Consider the following 19,910-nt stretch of genomic DNA (forward strand, 5'->3'; position numbering starts at 1 on the left):
ATATATTTAAATATATCAAATAATTAAATTAACTTTAATGTGATGAAATAAGCTAAATATTCTTCATGTACCCAGTAAAAGTTAATAAATTTCTAAACCTCCATTGACACAAAAGGTGAATTTTAGATTTCATTTAGACAATTTTTTTTCCAGCCAATTGAGTGTTTTAAAAAAGAACTTCAACTCTATCCTTTAAATTAAATCTAAATGCTTCAGCTATTACAGTGAAAGTTGCACAATAAAATAAAACTGAGAAAGTATATATTTCATAATTAAATCATGTCACCAAATTGATATGAAATCATAAGTACTTTTTCTTTGAAAAAGTACTTATTTCAGATATAAAAGCCGCCGGTGGCGCTGGCGGCGCTAGCTCCAGCCGCTGGCGGCGCTAGCTCCAGCCGCTGGCGGCGCTAGCTCCAGCCGCTGGCGGCGCTAGCTCCAGCCGCTGGCGGCGCTAGCTCCAGCCGCTGGCGGCGCTAGCTCCAGCCGCTGGCGGCGCTAGCTCCAGCCGCCGGCGCGCGCGCGCTAGCTCCAGCCGCCGGCGGCGCTAGCTCCAGCCGCTGGCGGCGCTAGCTCCAGCCGCTGGCGGCGCTAGCTCCAGCCGCTGGCGGCGCTAGCTCCAGCCGCTGGCGGCGCTAGCTCCAGCCGCTGGCGGCGCTAGCTCCAGCCGCTGGCGGCGCTAGCTCCAGCCGCTGGCGGCGCTAGCTCCAGCCGCTGGCGGCGCTAGCTCCAGCCGCTGGCGGCGCTAGCTCCAGCCGCTGGCGGCGCTAGCTCCAGCCGCTGGCGCTGAGACTCATTGAGGAGAACCAATGATGTTTTGTCCTTCAGAAAACAAGCTCACAAATCACCATTGTGGGCTTGTCCCAGACAGTAGGGGGCGCCACTGGTTACAATAGGCTGTGCTGACCAAAGAGAAGCCTGTTTAAAATTCAGCTGAGTCTTTTGCTGAGTCAATGACGGCTGATACATCAGCACTTTGCTCAACAATCTGATCAGTTGATAAAATCAACTGATTATTGTCTGTTCTGCTCGTGATTAAATGCTTCTGAAACCAAATACATTTTTCTGAAAAAAGAAGCTAAAAGGGTTCTGGAGTAAAGGCTCATTTAATTTTCAGTGATCTAAGTCAGAACATGTCAGCGTTTCTTCCTCAACCATCAGAGTATCTAAAGATTCTTCCCTGCTGAGTGGGTCCTCATGTGCATGTTTAGATTTCCTTTTCGGTTAAATTTTTGCCCACAAACATCACAACCGAATGGTCTGTATCCTGCATGGATTTTGATGTGGCTGTTTAAATTTGACTTTTGGTTAAATCTTAGTCCACAAAAATCACAGGCGTAGGGTTTGTCTCCTGTGTGGATCCTCACATGTGTCATCAAAACTGACTTTTGGTTAAATCTTTGTCCACAAACTTCACAGCTGAAAGGTTTGTCTCCTGTGTGAATAATCATGTGTCTGTTTAAAGCAGATTTGTGGGTAAATCTTTGTCTACAAACGTCACAACCAAAAGGTTTCTCATCAGCGTGACTCCCCATGTGTCGGTCTAAATGTGCCTTTCTACTAAATCTTTGTCCGCAGACATCACAAGCAAATGGTTTTTCTCCTGAGTGGATTTTGATGTGTCTGTCTAAATAGGCCTTTTCATGAAATCTTTGTCCACAAATGTCACATCCAAAAGGTTTCTCCCCTGTGTGAATCTTCAGGTGTCTGTTTAAATGGGATTTCCTATTAAAACTTTGTCCACAAACATCACAGCCAAAAGGTTTCTCCCCGCTGTGGATTTTCACATGTCTGCTTAAAAGTGTTCTTTGGCTGAACGTTTGTCTGCAGACGTTACAAACAAAAGTTTTTTCTACTGAGTGGATGATGATGTGTTGGTCTAAATAAGGCTTTTCATCAAAACTTTGTCCACAAACCTCACAGCCAAACGGTTTTTCCAAAGTGTGAACTTTCATATGAACTTTGAGGTGGTTTTTCTTGGTAAAACTTTGACCACAGTCAGTACATTTATAACATTTCAGATTTGTCTGGACTTCCCTCTCCTGGTCCATGTTTGTGTTCTTTCTGAAGGCTTTGCAATCATTCTTATTGCCTTCATCTTGGTTCACCTCATTGTCATCATCACTGATGTCTGTCTCTGAAGAGCTGGAAGCGTCTCCATGAGCGTTTCCATCTGGATTTACGGTGCATTCTGCTCCTCCACAGCCCTCAGCTTCTGTTTTCAGGTTCTTCTGAGCTGAGCTGCTGCTGCTGCTTGGCAGTTCTCCATCTTCTGATTGATGAAGATGAGGGCTGAGAGGCTCCTCTTCATCATCTTCGCTCTTTATGAGAACAGTGATGACTGGAGACCTGGAGGCCTCAGCCTCCTCCTTCACGCTGGGCGGCTCCCCCTGCTGGCTGCTCCAGGGTTCCTCCTCTTCCTCCTTTATGTGGACGGGTTCTGGGTGGTTCTGGTCCAGATCAGGACTCGGTTCTTCTTTAACCAGCAGAACATCTGCAGGGAACACAGAAACACTTTATGTACATAATGAACAATGAAACCTGTTAACATTATAAAGACACTGAGACTTATTATTACATAATAAAGCATTTTGAACTTTCAGGAACAATAAACCAACTGGAGCTTCTGAGATAAACATGTAGATGTTGACATGTCTAGATGTGTAAGCACCTTTTTATCAAATGTCCTAATTTGCTTTAAAGTTAACAGTCAGCAAACCTGAAGATGATTTCTGCATGTTGTTCTTTAAGGAGGCCGCGGTTTCTAAAACTACGAAAGACACAAATCAGAGAAGGGTCAGTCATTCAATTGTCCACTTCTGTATTTTTCTGAGATTCTAAAAACTAAACATGATTTTATGTTTGGGCGATAAACCAAATATTAACCAACACCAAGATTCAAGACTTTGACCAACATTATTTATCCCTCGTCAGTATTTCCATGTGTGGCTTCTGTTGCCACGGCGCTCAGCTCGGTCCTTTCTGAAACTCTGTCCTTTCTGAAACTCGGCCCTTTCTGAAGCTCGGTCCTTTCTGAAACTCGGTCCTTTCTGAAGCTCGGTCCTTTCTGAAGCTCGGTCCTTTCTGAAACTCGGTCCTTTCTGAAACTCGGTCCTTTCTGAAGCTCGGTCCTTTCTGAAGCTCGGTCCTTTCTGAAACTCAGTCCTTTCTGAAACTCGGTCCTTTCTGAAACTTCGCTTCAGGAAGGACTTTTACAAGTTCAATTTCTCAGCCTGTTCAGTTCTTCAACTGCTCTTAACCAAAAGTAAAACAGTTTTTCATTTATTTTCAGAACCAGAACCATCTCCATCTGTTTTTATATGGATGTCCTTGAAGCCTTTGACTAGGCCGTGTCAGTGCTTTGGTAACCATGGAAATCGGACTGACAGCGGCTGCTTAGCCGCTCAAACAGATTTTCCAGTGAAGTTGCTAGGAACGGGAGGTCAGAGGTCGGCCTGTAAATCAGCTGATGAGCCAGCAGGTTGTTGTTCAGGTCAGATGGACGAAGGCTGGACTGTGTGAAGGAAAGTTTGTCTCGGATGTCCAGGCAGCAGGAAGAGGAGCTTCATGGCTTCAGCTTTTCTTCAGTCAAGTCGTGGAAATTGAGTCATTTCTTTGCATTTGTCATGTTTGGGTTCATTGGTACTGGATTTATTGTGGATATGCAGATTAATACTCTATTTTTTTATTTCTCTGTAAAATGTTGGCAGTAATTACATTACACACTGAAGCAAATGCATATTTTTTAACTACCTTTTTTTTTAATCTTTTGTAATAATTACTTTATTAGCCGTTATAATTTTCAGCTTGAATAATTGCTTATTTTTGAATTTGTTTATGAATGTTTCTCAGAGTTTGTGGCTCTAGACTCCATCTGGTTGAACCTGGACTCATTTAGCCATTTAAACAGTGAATTGAAACTAATTTATTGGTGGGAACACAGAGCGGATCATTGAGGAGCTTCAGCTCTTCACAGATAATCACTTGTTGATCAATGGAAGCCAATAACCATCTTCTCAGCCTTTCAAACTTTAAACAAACATGATCTCTGTCGGATCTCAAACTGTCAGAGTGAAAATAAACTTTTGCTCCATTGTAAAAGTGCGGCGGCCATATTGGATAAAGTCCTAGTTCTGCATCCAAAGAGCATCAAGGACCAACAGCTTCATGTTCTCCTGGAGAAGCAGCAGCTAAGTCCTGGCGGCTGCTCCGGCCTGCAGCTGCCCTCCCTGATGAAGAAGGAAAACCTCCAAACCTGATGTGTGCAGCCGATGTTCGGGGCTGAAAGCAGCTTCCAGGATTTCGTGTCTCTGCTGCTCCGCTGCGTCCAGTCGCTGTTGGACCTGCTGTCTCCACATCTGCTAGCTTTTCTCTCTCCAAACTTTCCTTTAACAGTTACTGAGCGGTTCCAGCGGAGCCTCAAACCGTTTCTCTTCTTCCCAGAGTTCACCAACTGCTGCTGTTTCCACCTTACAGCTTCATTAACTCTCCCGCTGCGGCTCCGCGGACAAAAACCCGACAAAACACGAAGGACGGCGCTGCAACCGCCGCCATTGTACCGGAGAGAAGCACGAGTCTGCGCACTGGGGTCAGGCTGGACCAACCAATCACGGAATAGAACACCAGGAAGTCCCAACCACACAGGGCATTAGCGGGACGTTAACATGTCCGCCATATTGGGACTGAATATGCAAATGTAATTCATTTTGGTAAACACCAAAACTGCTTTTAATGTTTCCCATAAATGTAACATCAAGTTTTTGTTTAGTTTGTATTTTTATAAGGAAATTCATTTGGAAAGCTTGTAGGTCATTACCTAATCCAGCAGAAAATGGTTTTCATTTTTGAAAAAGATGAAAACCTGATTTCTAAATTAGACTTTGATCATAAACGTTTGACATTTAAAGAATCTGATCACACAACTAAACTTGGATCTGTTTTCTTCTTATATTTATTTCTAGTATAAATAAGCATAGTAGTCCAAATAAAATGGAAATAGATGCTTTGCCAGATTAGTTTTATGTCCTCATGTCATTATGACCTCTTCACACCAGATAGTTTTGTGGTTACAGGTTTGTTTAGTTGTGATGAAAGAAAGCAATAAAATTATGGAAAAGAAATCTGAACTGGCATTAACAAATTCTGCTTGTTAAAGTCTAGCAAAGATTATTTGCACTTTTTTATGATTTCAAAGTATACCTTTAAGTTTTTTGAAATACACAAAAAAAGTCCAATCAGAATCAGAACCCCCAACGCCGAGGACCTCTGATTGATGCAAACACAGACTTCAGTGTTAAAAATGTTTCCATAGTGACCAAAGTTAGCAAAGACCAACGAGAATCAAACTCAGAACCTTTTAATCACTAACTGAACCTTAGAGCCACCAGTGGAATCTGCACACATAAGATCCATGTTTGCATGTTGAAGGTTAAACACATGGATGTGTAACACAAAGGTATTGATTATGATCCAGCATCACTACCTGCACTTATTGATCTGGAAATGATTAGTATTGTTTTCATTTTACTGACTTGTGTTTATTTGATGCTTAGCCGTTAGCGTTAGCATGGAGTCATTAGCCAGATTACTTCCAGATAATATCATAGTTAGTAAAACTAATATATTATGTTAAAACAGGGATTCCTTTGTTTGCTGATTAGTAATTTGGCTAATTAACGGCTGCAGGGCTCGATTTGACTATCAGTGTCGTTCTGATAAAAAAACGGGACGTTTGCTTCCGGTTTCCTTCCTGCTGAATAACGAGGTACTTCCTGTCCACCAGTTTCACTCAAGTGGACGTGAGGCGGGCTGCAGGCCGGGATCCACCACTGCCTCATCCAGACTCCGGTTTGGTTATGGACATGTAAGAAATGACTTTGTTCCCTCTGCACCTGCTGGGTGACGGCTGCCGGGTTGTATATTATCCGCTGACAGCAGCTTGGGCCGTGATTCTCTATAGTTTTCCTCAAAATCTGTGTGACTGCAGCATGTTTTCTCTGATAGATGCTGTCAATATTGTCAGAGTCCTGTACTTGCAATGCTATTGGTCAGTTGCTGAGAAACGTCCTGATTGGTCTGCGTCAGCTTGGGGGCGGAACCGGCGACATGTCAATTTAAATCCATGTTTTGATTTTTGAATTACAAACATCAATAAAACAAGAAATCATGAGATTCTACTCCATTAAATCTGATAATAAAATGTGAGCTAAAAGCCAGAGCAAATGTCAAAGGAAGATTTCTCTTTATGTTCTAAAATAAATTAGATTTACAGGAATCCAAGTTTTCCAGTTTCATGTTGATGGAGCAAAATAATAAAATGAAAGAAAGCAAATCCTGAGAACATGTTCTGAATATCCCATCAGGCCGATAAAAGTTATGAAATGATTAAAACCTGATTAAAGGTTATTTTCAAAACACTATTGAATATGACTGTAAATAGGATCCATGATATTAACGATGACAGGTTTTCTCAGTCTGAGCTGCGAGTCGTTTCTGGTCTAATTGGAGGTTGAATGGAGTTCTGTCCTTTTTATGTGTCTATTCATATTTTGTGTTTTGTGGCATTACTCCACTGCCTTTTATCCCTTTAAGTGAATTTGACTGAATGTCTGGTGATGTTCCAAACATGTTCAATAAATAAAATGTTTTAAATGGATTTAAAATGGAGAATTTAGAAACACAACTGTCTTCATTTCAATGCAGCTTGATTGACACAAATCCATTGACAGCCATGAGAAAAGGGATGATTTATGATTTATGATCCTGACTGAATCTCTAAAGCAGGACCCTGCAGGACTGGAGGGTCCTGCAGGGTCCTGCAGTTTTTAGATGATCCACAGGAACAAAACGCTGGAATGAAATTACCTCCTGCTTGTGTACATCATTTCTACAGAACCTTATTGCTGCAAAAACAGCAGCAATCGAACTCAGATCCAGAGGAGTTTTTGGGAGGCACTCTAAATGGGCATTTTATTTCATACAAATACATAAACAGCTTTCAAATAAAATATCCATTTTGTTAATTAAAAAACTAATTATATAAATTTTGATATGTAGAAAATGCTTAGATGCTCAGATTTGCATAAATATAAATATTTGCTCATATGTTGCCGAAGTCTGAGAATCACTGAAATCTGTTTCGCTATGCAAAATCAATCTACTTAAGTATAAGTATCATTGGTTCATAATACTACTACTGTTAGTAGAAATATTATTACAATTATTACTACTACTGGTAAAAGTGAGAAGTACAATTTCCCCCAAAAAGCTCCTCATGTAAATGTCGCCACTCGCTCCAAGATAATAACAAAATGTTGTAAATGTGGCATTTTAGCTACGGTAGCTAACGCTGTTTCCCAAAAGCTTCGCTCTACTTTCTCGTTTGTTCAGAAAAAAGCAACTGTGCAAAGATTTTTGCCTTCTTATGGTTTTGTGGCAGGATTCAAGTCCGCTTGGCTGACTGAAGCTAACGCTACACGAATGTTAGCAGCCTCAGTTCATGCTGTAAACATGCAGTGGGAAGTCAGACCTCTTGTCAAGTCAAAGGCATAGCATTTTAGCTAATGTTGGACCCATGAGCCCATGCTAACACTAGCATATTAGCTTCAAAAGACTTTTATGCATCATCATTTTTGATAAAAATCAAACTAACCATATATGCGAGTAGTAAAGGCATAAATGACACATGAAAATATATTGAAGACGATAATTATAATAAGAACAATGTTCAAATTGACAAACATCCTGAACTTTACTGCATTTGCTCCAGGATCAAAAACATTCAAATTCAGAATAACTTTGTCTTGAAGCCAAACATGAACATTGAATAAACCATTCAGTGACACTTGAGGAAAGCACAAACTTAATTGAAGATGAAATATTGGCTTTCAGAGTGCAGCAGGCTGGAAAGCAGGAAGATCAGCTCTGGAATCACAACTGATTTGGAGTGGCCTAATCAAAGCCTGCACCCTCATAATGAAGTCATAGTTTGACCTCAGATAAATTCTGATGTTTATCAGCTGTTTCTGTTCAAAAAGGATCAGCTTCTGCTGCTTCAATTTTAATATCTGGAAGGAAAACATTCACTGCATCAGGCTAGCATAGCCTCACCTGAGCCACACTAGCCTGAACATCAGCTAGCATAAAATCTGGGTAGCAGGACAGCCTCAGGTGACTGTGAAGAGGCTAAAGCTAGCTTAGCATTAGCTGTGTTACCTGTGCAGGTAGCAGTTTACCTGGAATCACGTTTCAACAACTTTTATTATTTTCTGCAATAAAAAACAAACAACAAAACGTTTATACACTGAAACTTATTCAGACTTTATGAATTCATACAATCAGATTTAAACGCATAAACATTTTAAATCAAACAATATTAAAATCATATTGGTAAAAAAAAAAGGAGCAAATTTAAGTTGAAAGAAACTGAAATAAAACATTTCAGTTCATGGAACAAAAAGACAAACTACATGGAATCATTTTTATTTATTTATGTCTAATAATCTGAGCACAATAACTCATTTTGTCTGTATATTAACAGAAGGTAAATATTATAACTTTATTCTTCCTTCTGCTCCTTTTCATTCATAATTTATTTTATTTGTTGCATCAGATTCTGGTTCATTACTGAATTAAATGAAAAGAAATGAAATGAAATAAATTTTAGAGATGGAAGATGAATTCATTTGTTTCGGGGGGGTCAGGGAGGGGGGGAAGCTGCGCGCGCAGCAGCGGAGCGTCACGGTTGTTTGTGTCGCATCAGCAGCGGAGCGGATCTTCATCATCAGCATCTTCAGCTTCATCCAGCGGCTTGTTTCCAGGTGAGACTCCGACCTGCGCGGTTCTGGGCGCTGGCAGCTCGGTTCGGTCCATGACTGGGCCGGTACCGCTCGGTACTGGACGGTTCGTGTTGGTCCTTGAGGATGGAGGTGATGATGAGGAGGGAGGATGAAGGCAGAGTCGCCCTGTTGTTCCGCTGCAGCCTCCACAGCAGCAGTTTGGACCGGGTCTCTGTCCGAACCGAACATCCTGCCTCCTCTTTGGGCTCTGCGGGCTTTTCAAGCGGCTGCGCAATGTGCGCATGTTGTAGTTCCGCTGCGGGGCGTTTCTCTCTTCACTGCGCACATTGATGCAAAACCCGCAAACCGAGGCTGCTGCGGGTCGGGCTGCTGTTGTTGCGGTTCGGGGTCGTTAGAGCGGCGTTCGTGCGGGAGATGGAGGGTTTGGCGCTCTTTCTGCCCCAGTCTGCGCCTGTTTTTGCGCCGTTTGGGTTGCATGTAAAATGGAGGCTGGAGCAGGAGGAGGAGGAGGAAGAGGAGAAGGAGGAAGGCGCCATGACGCCTCATTGCGGCCGCAGGTTGAATAACCAGAACGAACCCTGACATGTTTCACTCCGCTGCTGGTTCCGAACCGGACCAGGTTCTGTCCGGTTCCGGTTTAGTCCCAGGCCAGCGAACCAGTCTGTAAAATATGTTCAGCTGATTGTGGGCCTTTGGCCTTTGACCTCTGACCTTGTGCCAAACTGGTACCAACACAGAACTGGACCTTTAGAGACAAACCAGTCTGACTGGAGACCCAGGAAGGTTCTGATGGGAACAAAAACTGTCTAGGGCGGCTCTCTGCCCAGGACGGCTCTCTGCCCAGGGCGGCTCTCTGCCCAGGGCGGCTCTCTGCCCAGGGCGGCTCTCTTCCCAGGGCGGCTCTCTGCCCAGGACGGCTCTCTGCCCAGGGCGGCTCTCTGCCCAGGGCGGCTCTCTGCCCAGGGCGGCTCTCTGCCCAGGGCGGCTCTCTTCCCAGGGCGGCTCTCTTCCCAGGGCGGCTCTCTGCCCAGGGCGGCTCTCTTCCCAGGACGGCTCTCTTCCCAGGACGGCTCTCTTCCCAGGGCGGCTCTCTGCCCAGGACGGCTCTCTTCCCAGGGCGGCTCTCTTCCCAGGGCGGCTCTCTGCCCAGGACGGCTCTCTGCCCAGGGCGGCTCTCTGCCCAGGGCGGCTCTCTGCCCAGGGCGGCTCTCTGCCCAGGGCGGCTCTCTGCCCAGGGCGGCTCTCTGCCCAGGGCGGCTCTCTTCCCAGGGCGGCTCTCTTCCCAGGACGGCTCTCTGCCCAGGGCGGCAGGGCCTTGGGGCTCCAAGAACAGTAGAACCCAAACATGCAGTCAGTGTGGGGGAGGACGCCCCCTGGTGGAGGCTGCTGTCTGTAACCAGGGAAACACAACATGGAAGAAAATCAGAGACATGAAAATATTAATTGGGTCTCAAAGGTTTAGTCTTTCAACGGCAGATATAATAAATTAAATTAAATACTGTGTTGTTGTAGCATCTTAGCATTAGCTTTAGCTAACATTTTAGCTAAAGCAGCTAGCTAGCAGCTAACAACTAGCTAGTGGCTAACAACTAGCTAGCAGCTAATAGCTAGCGGCTAACAACTAGCTAGGAGCTAACAGCTAGCTAGTGGCTAACAACTAGCTAGCTGCTAACAACTAGCTCCTCCATTCAGCTGCTGTTGCTCCTCCTGCGCTGTGGACTGAACCATTGTTCTAATAATAACTAAACCTGTTTTCTTAGTTTCTTAGATGAAAGTTTCTTTCTTTCTTTTGCCGTTTGGTTTAAATTCAAGGGTTTCCTTCATGACTCCTTTGGTCCGGTCCGGTCCGGTTCATCAGCACATAATGATGGACGGCGCCGGCTCCTTTTTCTGTTTCTGCAAATACAAACTGGATGTCGGCCCTGATCTGGGTCAGAACCAGAACCAGCCTGGTGAAAAACCTGGTGACCCGGTTCTGATGGGACAGACCATCATTCCTCCACTGAACAGTTACTCTGAGTTTGTTGTGATCTGATTTGTTCATGACCTTTGACCTGGGAGTAGAGGCCTGCAGACACAGAGATGGAAGTCATTTCTCTGACCTTCCTGTTCTGACCTCTGACCTCTGCTGGGACATCCACTCCTTGGAAGATTGGCAGCTGTTTGGGGTATTGGATGGCTTGGAGATGACCTTTGACCCTTCCTGTAGACTTTGTGCTCCAGGAAGCGATTCTTTGGATCAGCGCAGCTTTGGTTCAAACATCAGTTAAACTACAGCAATGCATTCTGGGTAAAGAATAAATGTCATTTGCTTGTAAACAGGCATTTCAAAATAGGAACATCTAGAAAACCTGAACACAGATGTTGAGATTTTCTCAACTAAAAACAAGTAAATTAGCGCTTTATAAATGTCCTGCTTAGAGGAAGCTAAGTGTTAGCAACGAAGCTAAGTGTTAGCAACAAAGCTAACGCGTTGAAGTTCTTCTTTACTTCATTAATAACTTTATTGATGCAGCACATTTTGAGCAACAGGGCCGTTCAAAGTGGGCTGAATGAAATAAGTTAAAGCTCAAAGCTAAACGTTAGCTCCACTGCTAGTGTCTGCATGATGCTGGTTGGTTCTGGAAAACCTCTGGAACCAGAACCAGAAATCAGACACAGGGCATTTATTTTTGGGTGCCAGAGTAAAGAGGCTGAATGCTGTGTGATCTGTGTCTTCGCCAGGCCCGACTTCGGCGCCGCTCATCATGACTAAAGAGGAAAACGTGCAGGAGCAGGAGAAGGAGAGGCAGGACCACGAGGAGCAGGAGGAGGCCCGGGTTCAGAGGGAGGAGGACGAGGAGCTGACCGAGGAAGAGGAGGAATATGAGGTAGAGGAGGAGAGGACAGAGGTGGAGAACGAGGAGCAGGATGAGCGAGAGGAGCAGGAGGAAGAGGAGGCTCCTCCAGATGAACCAGCGGCTGAGCCGGTTCCTGAGATCCAGAGTCCGGTTCAGGAGCCGGCCCGCCGGGCCATGGTCCACCCGTCGGCCCAGGCACCGCTGCCCAAAGACTACGGTACGTCGGACCTCCTTAAACCAGCACACAATGCTGGAGACACTACTGGGTCGGGAAGGGGACCGGTTCTGATCCGCTGACGGTTCTGACTCTGATTTATTGATTGGGTCGACCCGGGAGATGCCACAGAGTCAAAAATATTAACCAATCATGAACTTGGTTGGTTCTGAGTCTGAACCAGAACCCACCAAAGGAAGTTCTGTGAAAAACTCATCGCTGCTGCCCCCACGCCTTCCTGGCCGGTACTGCAGCCGATCAATGTTTGCCGTATTTCCACCAGATGTTATCAGAGTTATGATTGGTTGATGATCTGATGATCTTTTGTTGGTGCAGCGGTGCCTCAAACTCACAAGACGAGATTTTAAAATTACTACAAAAATCAAATTTATGCGCAAAAATAATTTCCTGTGTTTTTACAGATTTTGCCACAACTGGTCTTTCTTTGTCTGATTCCGTGAATCTGTCCAGGCCTCAGGACTGAACTTTAACTATGCCCCGTTGGCTTTTGAACATTTGCATTGAGCTTCCATGACGTTGGCGCAGTGTGTTTGAAAACGGGTGATGGGAAAATGCTGGTGCAGAGGAACCTGTTCTGCAGGGCCCCTTCAGAGTTTGATGACCAGGCAGGCTAACAGCGCTTTAGCTTCACTTATCGTGAAGTTAATTACCATAAACCAGGTCATGTTGGTAGCATACGCCGTGAAGTCAATCCCGCCGTCGGCCATTTTGACGATGCTTTCTGAAGTTCTCATGTATCGTCCGTCACTAGGGTCACTTTAACATTCCTTCTGTTAGCAACAGGCTAGCAGCTAGCGAGACAGCAGTCACCTCAACGAGGGATTTGTCGATGCTTTATGTTCTAGTTGCTCCTCTGGTCTTCAGTGTGAAGCAGGAAGAGCAGAAGAACCGGCAGCGTCAGTCCGACCCAACCAGTCGTCATGATCCACTGCCAGGAGCTCAACCGGAGCAGAACTCCTTAGGCCCAGCGATGCCCACTCTTTCAGAGTGCAGGGGCCCCAGAGTGGGTGGGCTCCACAGTGGGCCCCAGAGTGGGTCCCAGAATGGGCCCCACGGTGGGCCCCAGAGTAGGTGGGTCTCAGAGTGGGTGGGCCCCACTGTGGGTCCCAGAGTAGGTGGGTCTCAGAGTGGGTGGGTCTCACAGTGGGCCCCAGAGTAGGTGGGTCTCAGAGTAGGTGGGTCTCAGAGTGGGTGGGTCTCACAGTGGGCCCCAGAGTAGGTGGGTCTCAGAGTGCGTGGGTCTCAGAGTGGGTGGGTCCCAGAGTGGGCCCCAGAGTAGGTGGGTCTCAGAGTGCGTGGGTCTCAGAGTGCGTGGGTCTCAGAGTGGGTGGGCCCCACAGTGGGCCCCAGAGTGGGCCCCAGAATGGGCCCCAGAGTAGGTGGGTCTCAGAGTGGGTGGGTCTCACAGTGGGCCCCAGAGTAGGTGGGTCTCAGAGTGGGTGGGTCCCAGAGTGGGTGGGTCCCAGAGTGGGTGGGTCCCAGAGTGGGTGGGTCCCAGAGTGGGTGGGTCCCAGAGTGGGTGGGTCCCAGAGTGGGTGGGTCCCAGAGTAGGTGGGTCCCAGAGTGCGTGGGTCTCAGAGTGCGTGGGTCCCAGAGTGGGTGGGTCTCAGAGTGGGTGGGCCCCACAGTGGGCCCCAGAGTGGGCCCCAGAATGGGCCCCAGAGTAGGTGGGTCTCAGAGTGGGTGGGTCTCACAGTGGGCCCCAGAGTAGGTGGGTCTCAGAGTGGGTGGGTCCCAGAGTGGGTGGGTCCCAGAGTGGGTGGGTCCCAGAGTGGGTGGGTCCCAGAGTGCGTGGGTCCCAGAGTAGGTGGGTCCCAGAGTGCGTGGGTCTCAGAGTGCGTGGGTCCCAGAGTAGGTGGGTCTCAGAGTGGGTGGGCCCCACTGTGGGTCCCAGAGTGGGCCCCAGAATGGGCCCCACGGTGGGCCCCAGAGTGCGTGGGTCTCAGAGTGGGTGGGTCTCAGAGTGCGTGGGTCCCAGAGTAGGTGGGTCTCAGAGTGGGTGGGTCCCAGAGTGCGTGGGTCCCAGAGTGCGTGGGTCCCAGAGTGGGTGGGTCTCAGAGTGCGTGGGTCTCAGAGTGCGTGGGTCTCAGAGTGGGTGGGTCCCAGAGTGGGTGGGTCTTAACGAGCCTCATTGGATCCAGGCGTTAAACCAGGGAGAGACTAAAACATGCAGGATGCAATCAGCCCTCCAGGTCCCGATCCGGTCTCCCGATCCGGTCTCCCGATCCGGTCTCTGGGTTCTGATCCCGACTCCTCCCTCTGTTAACTCTGCAGCCTTCACCTTCTTTGACCCAAATGACCCAGCGTGTCAGGAGATCCTGGCTGACCCGCGGACCTCCATCCCCGAGCTCTTCGCCATCGTCCGCCAGTGGGTCCCGCAGGTGCAGCACAAGATTGACGTCATCGGAAACGAGGTGAGGACAAACGGTCAGAACCGCAGGAGTTGAGCTGGTGTAGCATGGCAGCTATTACACTGAAACACCTTTCATCTTTATTTCACTGCAATTAAATAACACAAAGAAGTGAATTTGTGAATGAAGTGGTCCTGGATTCGGAGTAAGAACCAAAACATCCTCACTTCTCAAATCAGAACTGACAAGCTCTGATTTTGGTACTTTGTGTCTGAAGGGGCTGGAAGGAGTTAAAATGATAAGGTGAGTCGGCTGATTCTGAAACAGAACCCAGGTTCTGCTGATGAGGCCCAGACAGCAGCCAGACAAAATGGCCGAGGTTTGGGTCTCACCAGACACAAGCGTGACTCAGCAGGACGAAACATGACTTTGCATGACTTTTGCAGTCTTTGACTATCTTTTGTATTTTGAGTTAATTTCAGTTTCTTCCATAAAAATCTCCTGACTCTCCATCCTTTGTGCATCTGTCTGCTTTGAAATGTCAGAATTCCTGCAAATTCCCAGCTTCAGTTCTTGTGAATGTCAGGTGTCTTCAGGTGTCGTCCCAGTCAGCAGGACGCGACTAACTCAGTGTTGGTGTCTCCCAGATCCTGAAGCGCGGTTGCCACGTGAACGACCGAGACGGGTTGACCGACATGACGCTGCTTCACTACAGCTGTAAGGCTGGAGCTCATGGAGTCGGTGAGTCATTCTTCAGACCTTCATCGGTCTTGTTCCGTGGGCATGAAGGGACTGCTGCTAGAGACCCAGAATGACCCCCCGGGGTCCCGCAGGCCAGAGGGGACGCGTTAAGAGTCTCAGGTCTCACCTCCAGTCACAGAAGATCAGAAACTGATCCGAGTCCTCAGAGTAGAAAACAAGATCATGAAGCAAACCAGACACAGTGTTTTCTTGCATGATTGAATTTCCAATCCAATGTTAGGACCATTGTGCAGTAATGTGAGTAAAAGCTTCCCCCGGAGGCGGCGTCCTCCACCAGAGCGGGTTTCAGTTGGACCTCCCTGTGTCCAGGCGACCCGGCGGCGGCGCTGCGGCTCACCAGTCAGCTGATGTCGTCGGGTGCCGATGTGAGTCTGCGGAGCCGTTGGACCAACATGAACGCGCTGCACTACGCTGCCTACTTTGACGTCCCAGAGCTGATCCGAGTCCTGCTCAAAGCCGCCAAACCCAGAGGTGAGTGTGAGCCGTCCCACCAGAACCTCGCTCACCGAGAGTCCAGGACGTCAGGTCAGCTTCTTCTTCTCTTCTCTTCAGTGCTGAACTCCACATGCAGTGACTTCCACTACGGCACGGCTCTCCACATCGCCGCCTCCAACCTCTGCCTGAGTGCGGTGAAATGTCTGCTGGAGCACGGCGCCAACCCCACCGTCAGGGTAAACACCGACTCACCTTCCCTCCTCCGACGGCTTCCTGCAGAGCGGCGGCTCAGAGCGTGGTTTGTTTCTGCAGAATGATAAGGGCCAGGTTCCAGCTGAGGTGGTTCCGGACCCGATGGACATGAGCCTGGACAAAGCCGAGGCGGCCATGGTGGCCAAAGACCTGAAGCAGCTGCTGCTGGACGCCGTGCCGCTCAGCTGTAACCTCCCCAAGGCAACGCTGCCCAACTACGACAACATTCCCGGAAACCTGATGCTGGTGGCGCTGGGGCTGAAGCTGGGTGACCGGGTGGTTCTGGACGACCTGAAGGTAGTCCCACACCGGTTCCTTATTTCCGCCTCCATCAGCCACGTTGAGGTTCACTCATTCCAGAACCCTTTTGTCTCCACCTCAGACCGGAACCCTGCGGTTCTGTGGAACCACGGAGTTCGCCAGCGGTCAGTGGGTCGGGGTGGAGCTGGACGAGCCAGAAGGGAAGAACGACGGCAGCGTGGGCGGAGTCCGCTACTTCATCTGTCCTCCGAAGCTTGGTAAGCGGCGAGCTTCCTGGACCCGGTTCTGGTTCTAATGGATCAGCACTCTTCATGTTTTCATCTGTTTGGACCGTCAGGTATTTTTGCTCCGGTTTCAAAGATTTCCAAAGCTGTGGATCCGACTCCGTCCTCGGTTACCTCTACCCCCAGAACCCCCCGCATGGACCTGGCCTCCCGCCTGGCTGGGAGAACCAAGAAGGAGAAGAAGGAGAAGGACAAAGGTGAGGTACCAGCTGGTCTAACTGGGTTCTGGTTCTGATGGAGAGTTGACTGAGTTGGTTGGTTTGTTCTCAGCCCAAAAGAAGAAGACGTCCGTGGCTAGTCTGGACCCGGAGGGGACAAACGTGGAGGTGGGGGACCAGGTTCTGGTGGCGGGTCAGAAACTCGGCACCGTTCGCTTCTACGGGAAGACGGACTTTGCTCCAGGTCAGTTCTGGTTCTGGACCAACCAGAACACTGAAGCAGAGGTGCAGATGAAGTGAAGAGGAGGTGATGTTCTGGTCTGACCCGGTCTCTCTGGCCTCCCTCAGGGTTCTGGTTTGGTGTGGAGTTGGACCAGCCCACTGGGAAACACGACGGCTCCGTGTTCGGGGTCCGATACTTCAGCTGCCTGCCCAAATATGGAGTGTTTGCTCCGCCCTCCCGGGTCCAGAGGTAGGACTGCCTGACAGAACCGATGTTTCCCGTTGTAATAAGGCGGGCCTGGTTCTGGAGCGTGAAAGTGACGGTTTGGGTCGTTGTTGGTTGTTCAGGATCGGAGGACCTAAAGAAGGCTCCCAGAACGACGGCTCCATGGTGAAGAAGGTTCATCAAGTCTCCGGTAAGTTCTGCTCAGATTGCCAGAAAGAGGAAAGTTCTGGTCCGACTTGAGTGAACAGAACCTGACCCGTTTGTTTCCCGGCAGTGTCACAGCCAAAAAGAAACTTCCACACCATGAGATCTCCTAAAGATCTGACCTCCGAAAGCTCCATATCCAGGTGAGAAGTGGTCTGACCAACATGGGTCAAAGGTCATTTCTGGGTCAGCAGGTTATCGTCTCAGAACCGTTACGGTTTGATCGGATCCAGCTGTTTGGTGCAGCTTTAATTTGAAATGGAAATGGTTTTGAAGCTATGTGTTATTGGAACCGGGTTCTGTCGGAACCGCAGAACCCGGATGGATGAACTAGAACCTCTCCTCTCTGCGCTGCAGGTTGCTGTTCTGCTGCTGGTTTCCATGGATGCTCCGCGCTGAGATGCAGTCCTAACCTCCGCACCGACCTCCACGTTCTCTCCATCGCTCCGTTCTCTCCATCGCTAACCCCAACCCTACCCTGCTGGTGAAGCCCCGCCCCCTGTCTTCTTCTTCTCCTGGTTTAGCCGTTCTATAGCAAAATCTATAGTGCCTTGTATTTGATTAACCGAGTCCAAGCTAAAGCTCTGAAATCCGCCCTGCCTCTCTGGCGCCACCTGGTGGCCTGGAACGGTCAGCGTGTGTTTCCGCCTCATGGTTCTGTTTTGCTGCAATCAGCTGGGAGGATGGCTTTGATCCGGTCGTTCAGAACCAGAGTCTGGCTCTGGACGGGTTTCCATTGTTAGGTGATGATATCAGACCCAGCCGGCTGCTGATTGGGTGAGATCCAGAACTTTGTTTACCCTCCATGTGTTCCTCTAATGTCCTCCATGTTTAACCAGGAAACAGGGTTGATCGTCTGCACTGCTCCGTTTTTACCTCAGCGTTTAGATTTTACAGATAAATTCAATTAAATCCCCAACAAGTTTCACACACCGCAGTAAAAAATCATTTCATAATCAAAATGATTTTAGAATCTTAAAGACGGTCAGAATAAAAAACGAAATGCAGACTTTGATCCATTGACAGCCTTTTACATAAACATTTTATTTATGCTTGTTTTTATATTTCAGAATGTTTAGCAAAATTAAAATGATGCTGCTTTATAATAAGATATTTATATCATGCCTCAGTAAATACCAGAAGGTTCTCAATGAAATGCTTCATTTTAGTTCTGGTTCATCAAAGTCACTTTTTATTTTTACTGCTTGAACATTTGGCCTCAGATCTCACCGTATGCAGACGACTCGCTGCTTTTCCTCTGTTCTTTTGATGCTCACAGACCTTTACAACCTGAAGTTGATCCACACAGTGCTAATTTTTCCTGTTTCTTTTCCACCCAAACCAGATGTTTCTCCAGATGCAACTTGTGATGCTAGTGATGTAAAAGCTAGCGCTACACAGACTCTGGATCTGCTAACTCTGTTGTCTCAGCTAAGCGTTGCTGTTTGTGGGCCACAGTGATAGTGGAAATTTGTCTTTGTACAGTAAACGTGGAGTTACAGTTCACTGTCAGCTTTGTAAACGTGGACTTTCCCTGGTTTGGCCACCAGGTGTCACTATAATCCCCTTTTAGCCTGAATTCTTTGCATAACTGTTTATTTGCAGCTTATAACCGGTTCGGACTGGTTCAAACCGGTTCGGTCTGGTTCAAACCGGTTCGGACTGGTTTGGACCAGTTTGGACTGGTTCAAACCGGTTCGGACTGGTTTGGACTGGTTTCGGACTGGTTTGGACCAGTTTGGACTGGTTCAAACCGGTTCGGACTGGTTCAAACCGGTTCGGACTGGTTTGGACCAGTTTGGACTGGTTCAAACCGGTTCGGACTGGTTTGGACCAGTTCGGACCAGTTCGGTTCTGTAACTACCAGCTGTTAACTTCACTTCCTTGCTGTCAGGTTTTAAAAATACTCATTTCAACATTTTCAAACAGAATTTGCTTCATTAACAACCAACAGGTTCATTTGTCTCGGATGTTATAAAAAACCTTCCAGTGATGGATTCAGTTTTATATCTGTAAATATTGAAACTGAACCAGCAGGAAAGTAAAGCTATCCTTACAGGAACTAACTCAGCTCTGGTTGTTTGGTTGAGTCTTAATGATCTACAGTGTATAGCTTATATTTTGATAACTTCACTAAGTGTCCCTTTTGTTTTGGTATTTTATGGGTCGTGTGTTCGGTTCCAGCCGGTGTGAGTGGGTCGGACCAGTTGGATAAACTCACTGCATGCTCTCTGTCTGTAACCTCCCTCAGTATTTTCTGATTGTTGCGTTTTCAGACTGTATCTTCCTCTCATCAGCATGAAAATGCTTCAAATATTAATAACTATCAATATAATAAAGATTTGATGTTTTTCTAATGTTTCTGTGTTTGCTGGTCTTCACTGACATCAGATTAATGTTATAATCACCATTAAAAGGCCGAATCGTTTCTATCAGTGGTGGGACCTGCTAGCTAAAACATTAGCCAGGCTAATCCTAAAGAGCTAATCCTGCTAATGCTGCAGTGATTCATGGTATTGAGAGGAAGCTAATGCTACAGTGCTAACTTCAACCATGATCATTCTGGAAGATGACACTTTGTTCATGGAAATGTTTTGAAAATTACATTATTAAATGAAAATGTTTCGCTTGGAACAGAAGAATGAGACTTTAGTGACACAGAACTTTGATGTGTTCACTTCTTCAGTTATTTACAAAAACCTGCAACATAAAACCAATTTTCAGATTTTTTTTTATTTTCAACTACATATAGGACATAAAGCCATTAAAAACAAGTTTACATTAATCAATCAGAGATGAATCAAAACCAGTACCGGGTTGACCTGCAGAGATTCCATGTGGCCCACAGGAGGCGACAAAGTTCAGGTGATTTCCTGAAA

General features: G+C 47.1%; 2 protein-coding genes across 6 annotated transcripts; one reads left to right on the forward strand and one right to left on the reverse strand.

Annotated features, from left to right (window-relative positions):
• Positions 1-869: 869 nt before the first annotated feature.
• LOC129359084 (zinc finger protein OZF-like) lies at positions 870-4,576 on the reverse strand. 4 transcript variants are annotated; one of them, XM_055028465.1, is made up of 3 exons: positions 4,259-4,576; positions 2,723-2,773; positions 893-2,497 (listed from the first exon to the last, which is right to left on the reverse strand). In XM_055028465.1, exons 1-3 carry the CDS (start codon positions 4,359-4,361, stop codon positions 1,170-1,172), a joined length of 1,482 nt encoding a protein of 493 aa, XP_054884440.1. In that variant the 5' UTR covers positions 4,362-4,576; the 3' UTR covers positions 893-1,169. The 4 variants fall into 4 exon arrangements, 3 of the variants coding, with proteins under 3 accessions (XP_054884440.1, XP_054884441.1, XP_054884442.1); XM_055028467.1 differs by having other exon boundaries at positions 895-2,497; positions 2,919-4,576; XR_008605866.1 differs by having other exon boundaries at positions 870-2,497; positions 2,675-4,576.
• A 4,151-nt stretch (positions 4,577-8,727) lies between these two features.
• On the forward strand, positions 8,728-19,388 carry clip3 (CAP-GLY domain containing linker protein 3). Of its 2 annotated transcripts, none has more exons than XM_055028464.1 (14): positions 8,728-8,822; positions 11,526-11,858; positions 14,151-14,290; positions 14,875-14,968; positions 15,299-15,460; positions 15,542-15,660; positions 15,737-15,973; positions 16,059-16,194; positions 16,275-16,418; positions 16,492-16,623; positions 16,728-16,851; positions 16,950-17,017; positions 17,102-17,174; positions 17,389-19,388. In XM_055028464.1, the coding sequence occupies exons 2-14, from the start codon at positions 11,549-11,551 to the stop codon at positions 17,441-17,443; spliced, it is 1,794 nt and encodes a 597-aa protein (XP_054884439.1). In that variant the 5' UTR covers positions 8,728-8,822; positions 11,526-11,548; the 3' UTR covers positions 17,444-19,388. The 2 variants fall into 2 exon arrangements, with proteins under 2 accessions (XP_054884439.1, XP_054884438.1); XM_055028463.1 differs by lacking the exon at positions 8,728-8,822 and adding an exon at positions 10,983-11,091.
• Positions 19,389-19,910: the final 522 nt, after the last annotated feature.

This window comes from Poeciliopsis prolifica, unplaced genomic scaffold (genome assembly GCF_027474105.1).
Source record: "Poeciliopsis prolifica strain line A6 unplaced genomic scaffold, Auburn_PproV2 SCAFFOLD004, whole genome shotgun sequence".
Taxonomy (NCBI): domain Eukaryota; kingdom Metazoa; phylum Chordata; class Actinopteri; order Cyprinodontiformes; family Poeciliidae; genus Poeciliopsis; species Poeciliopsis prolifica.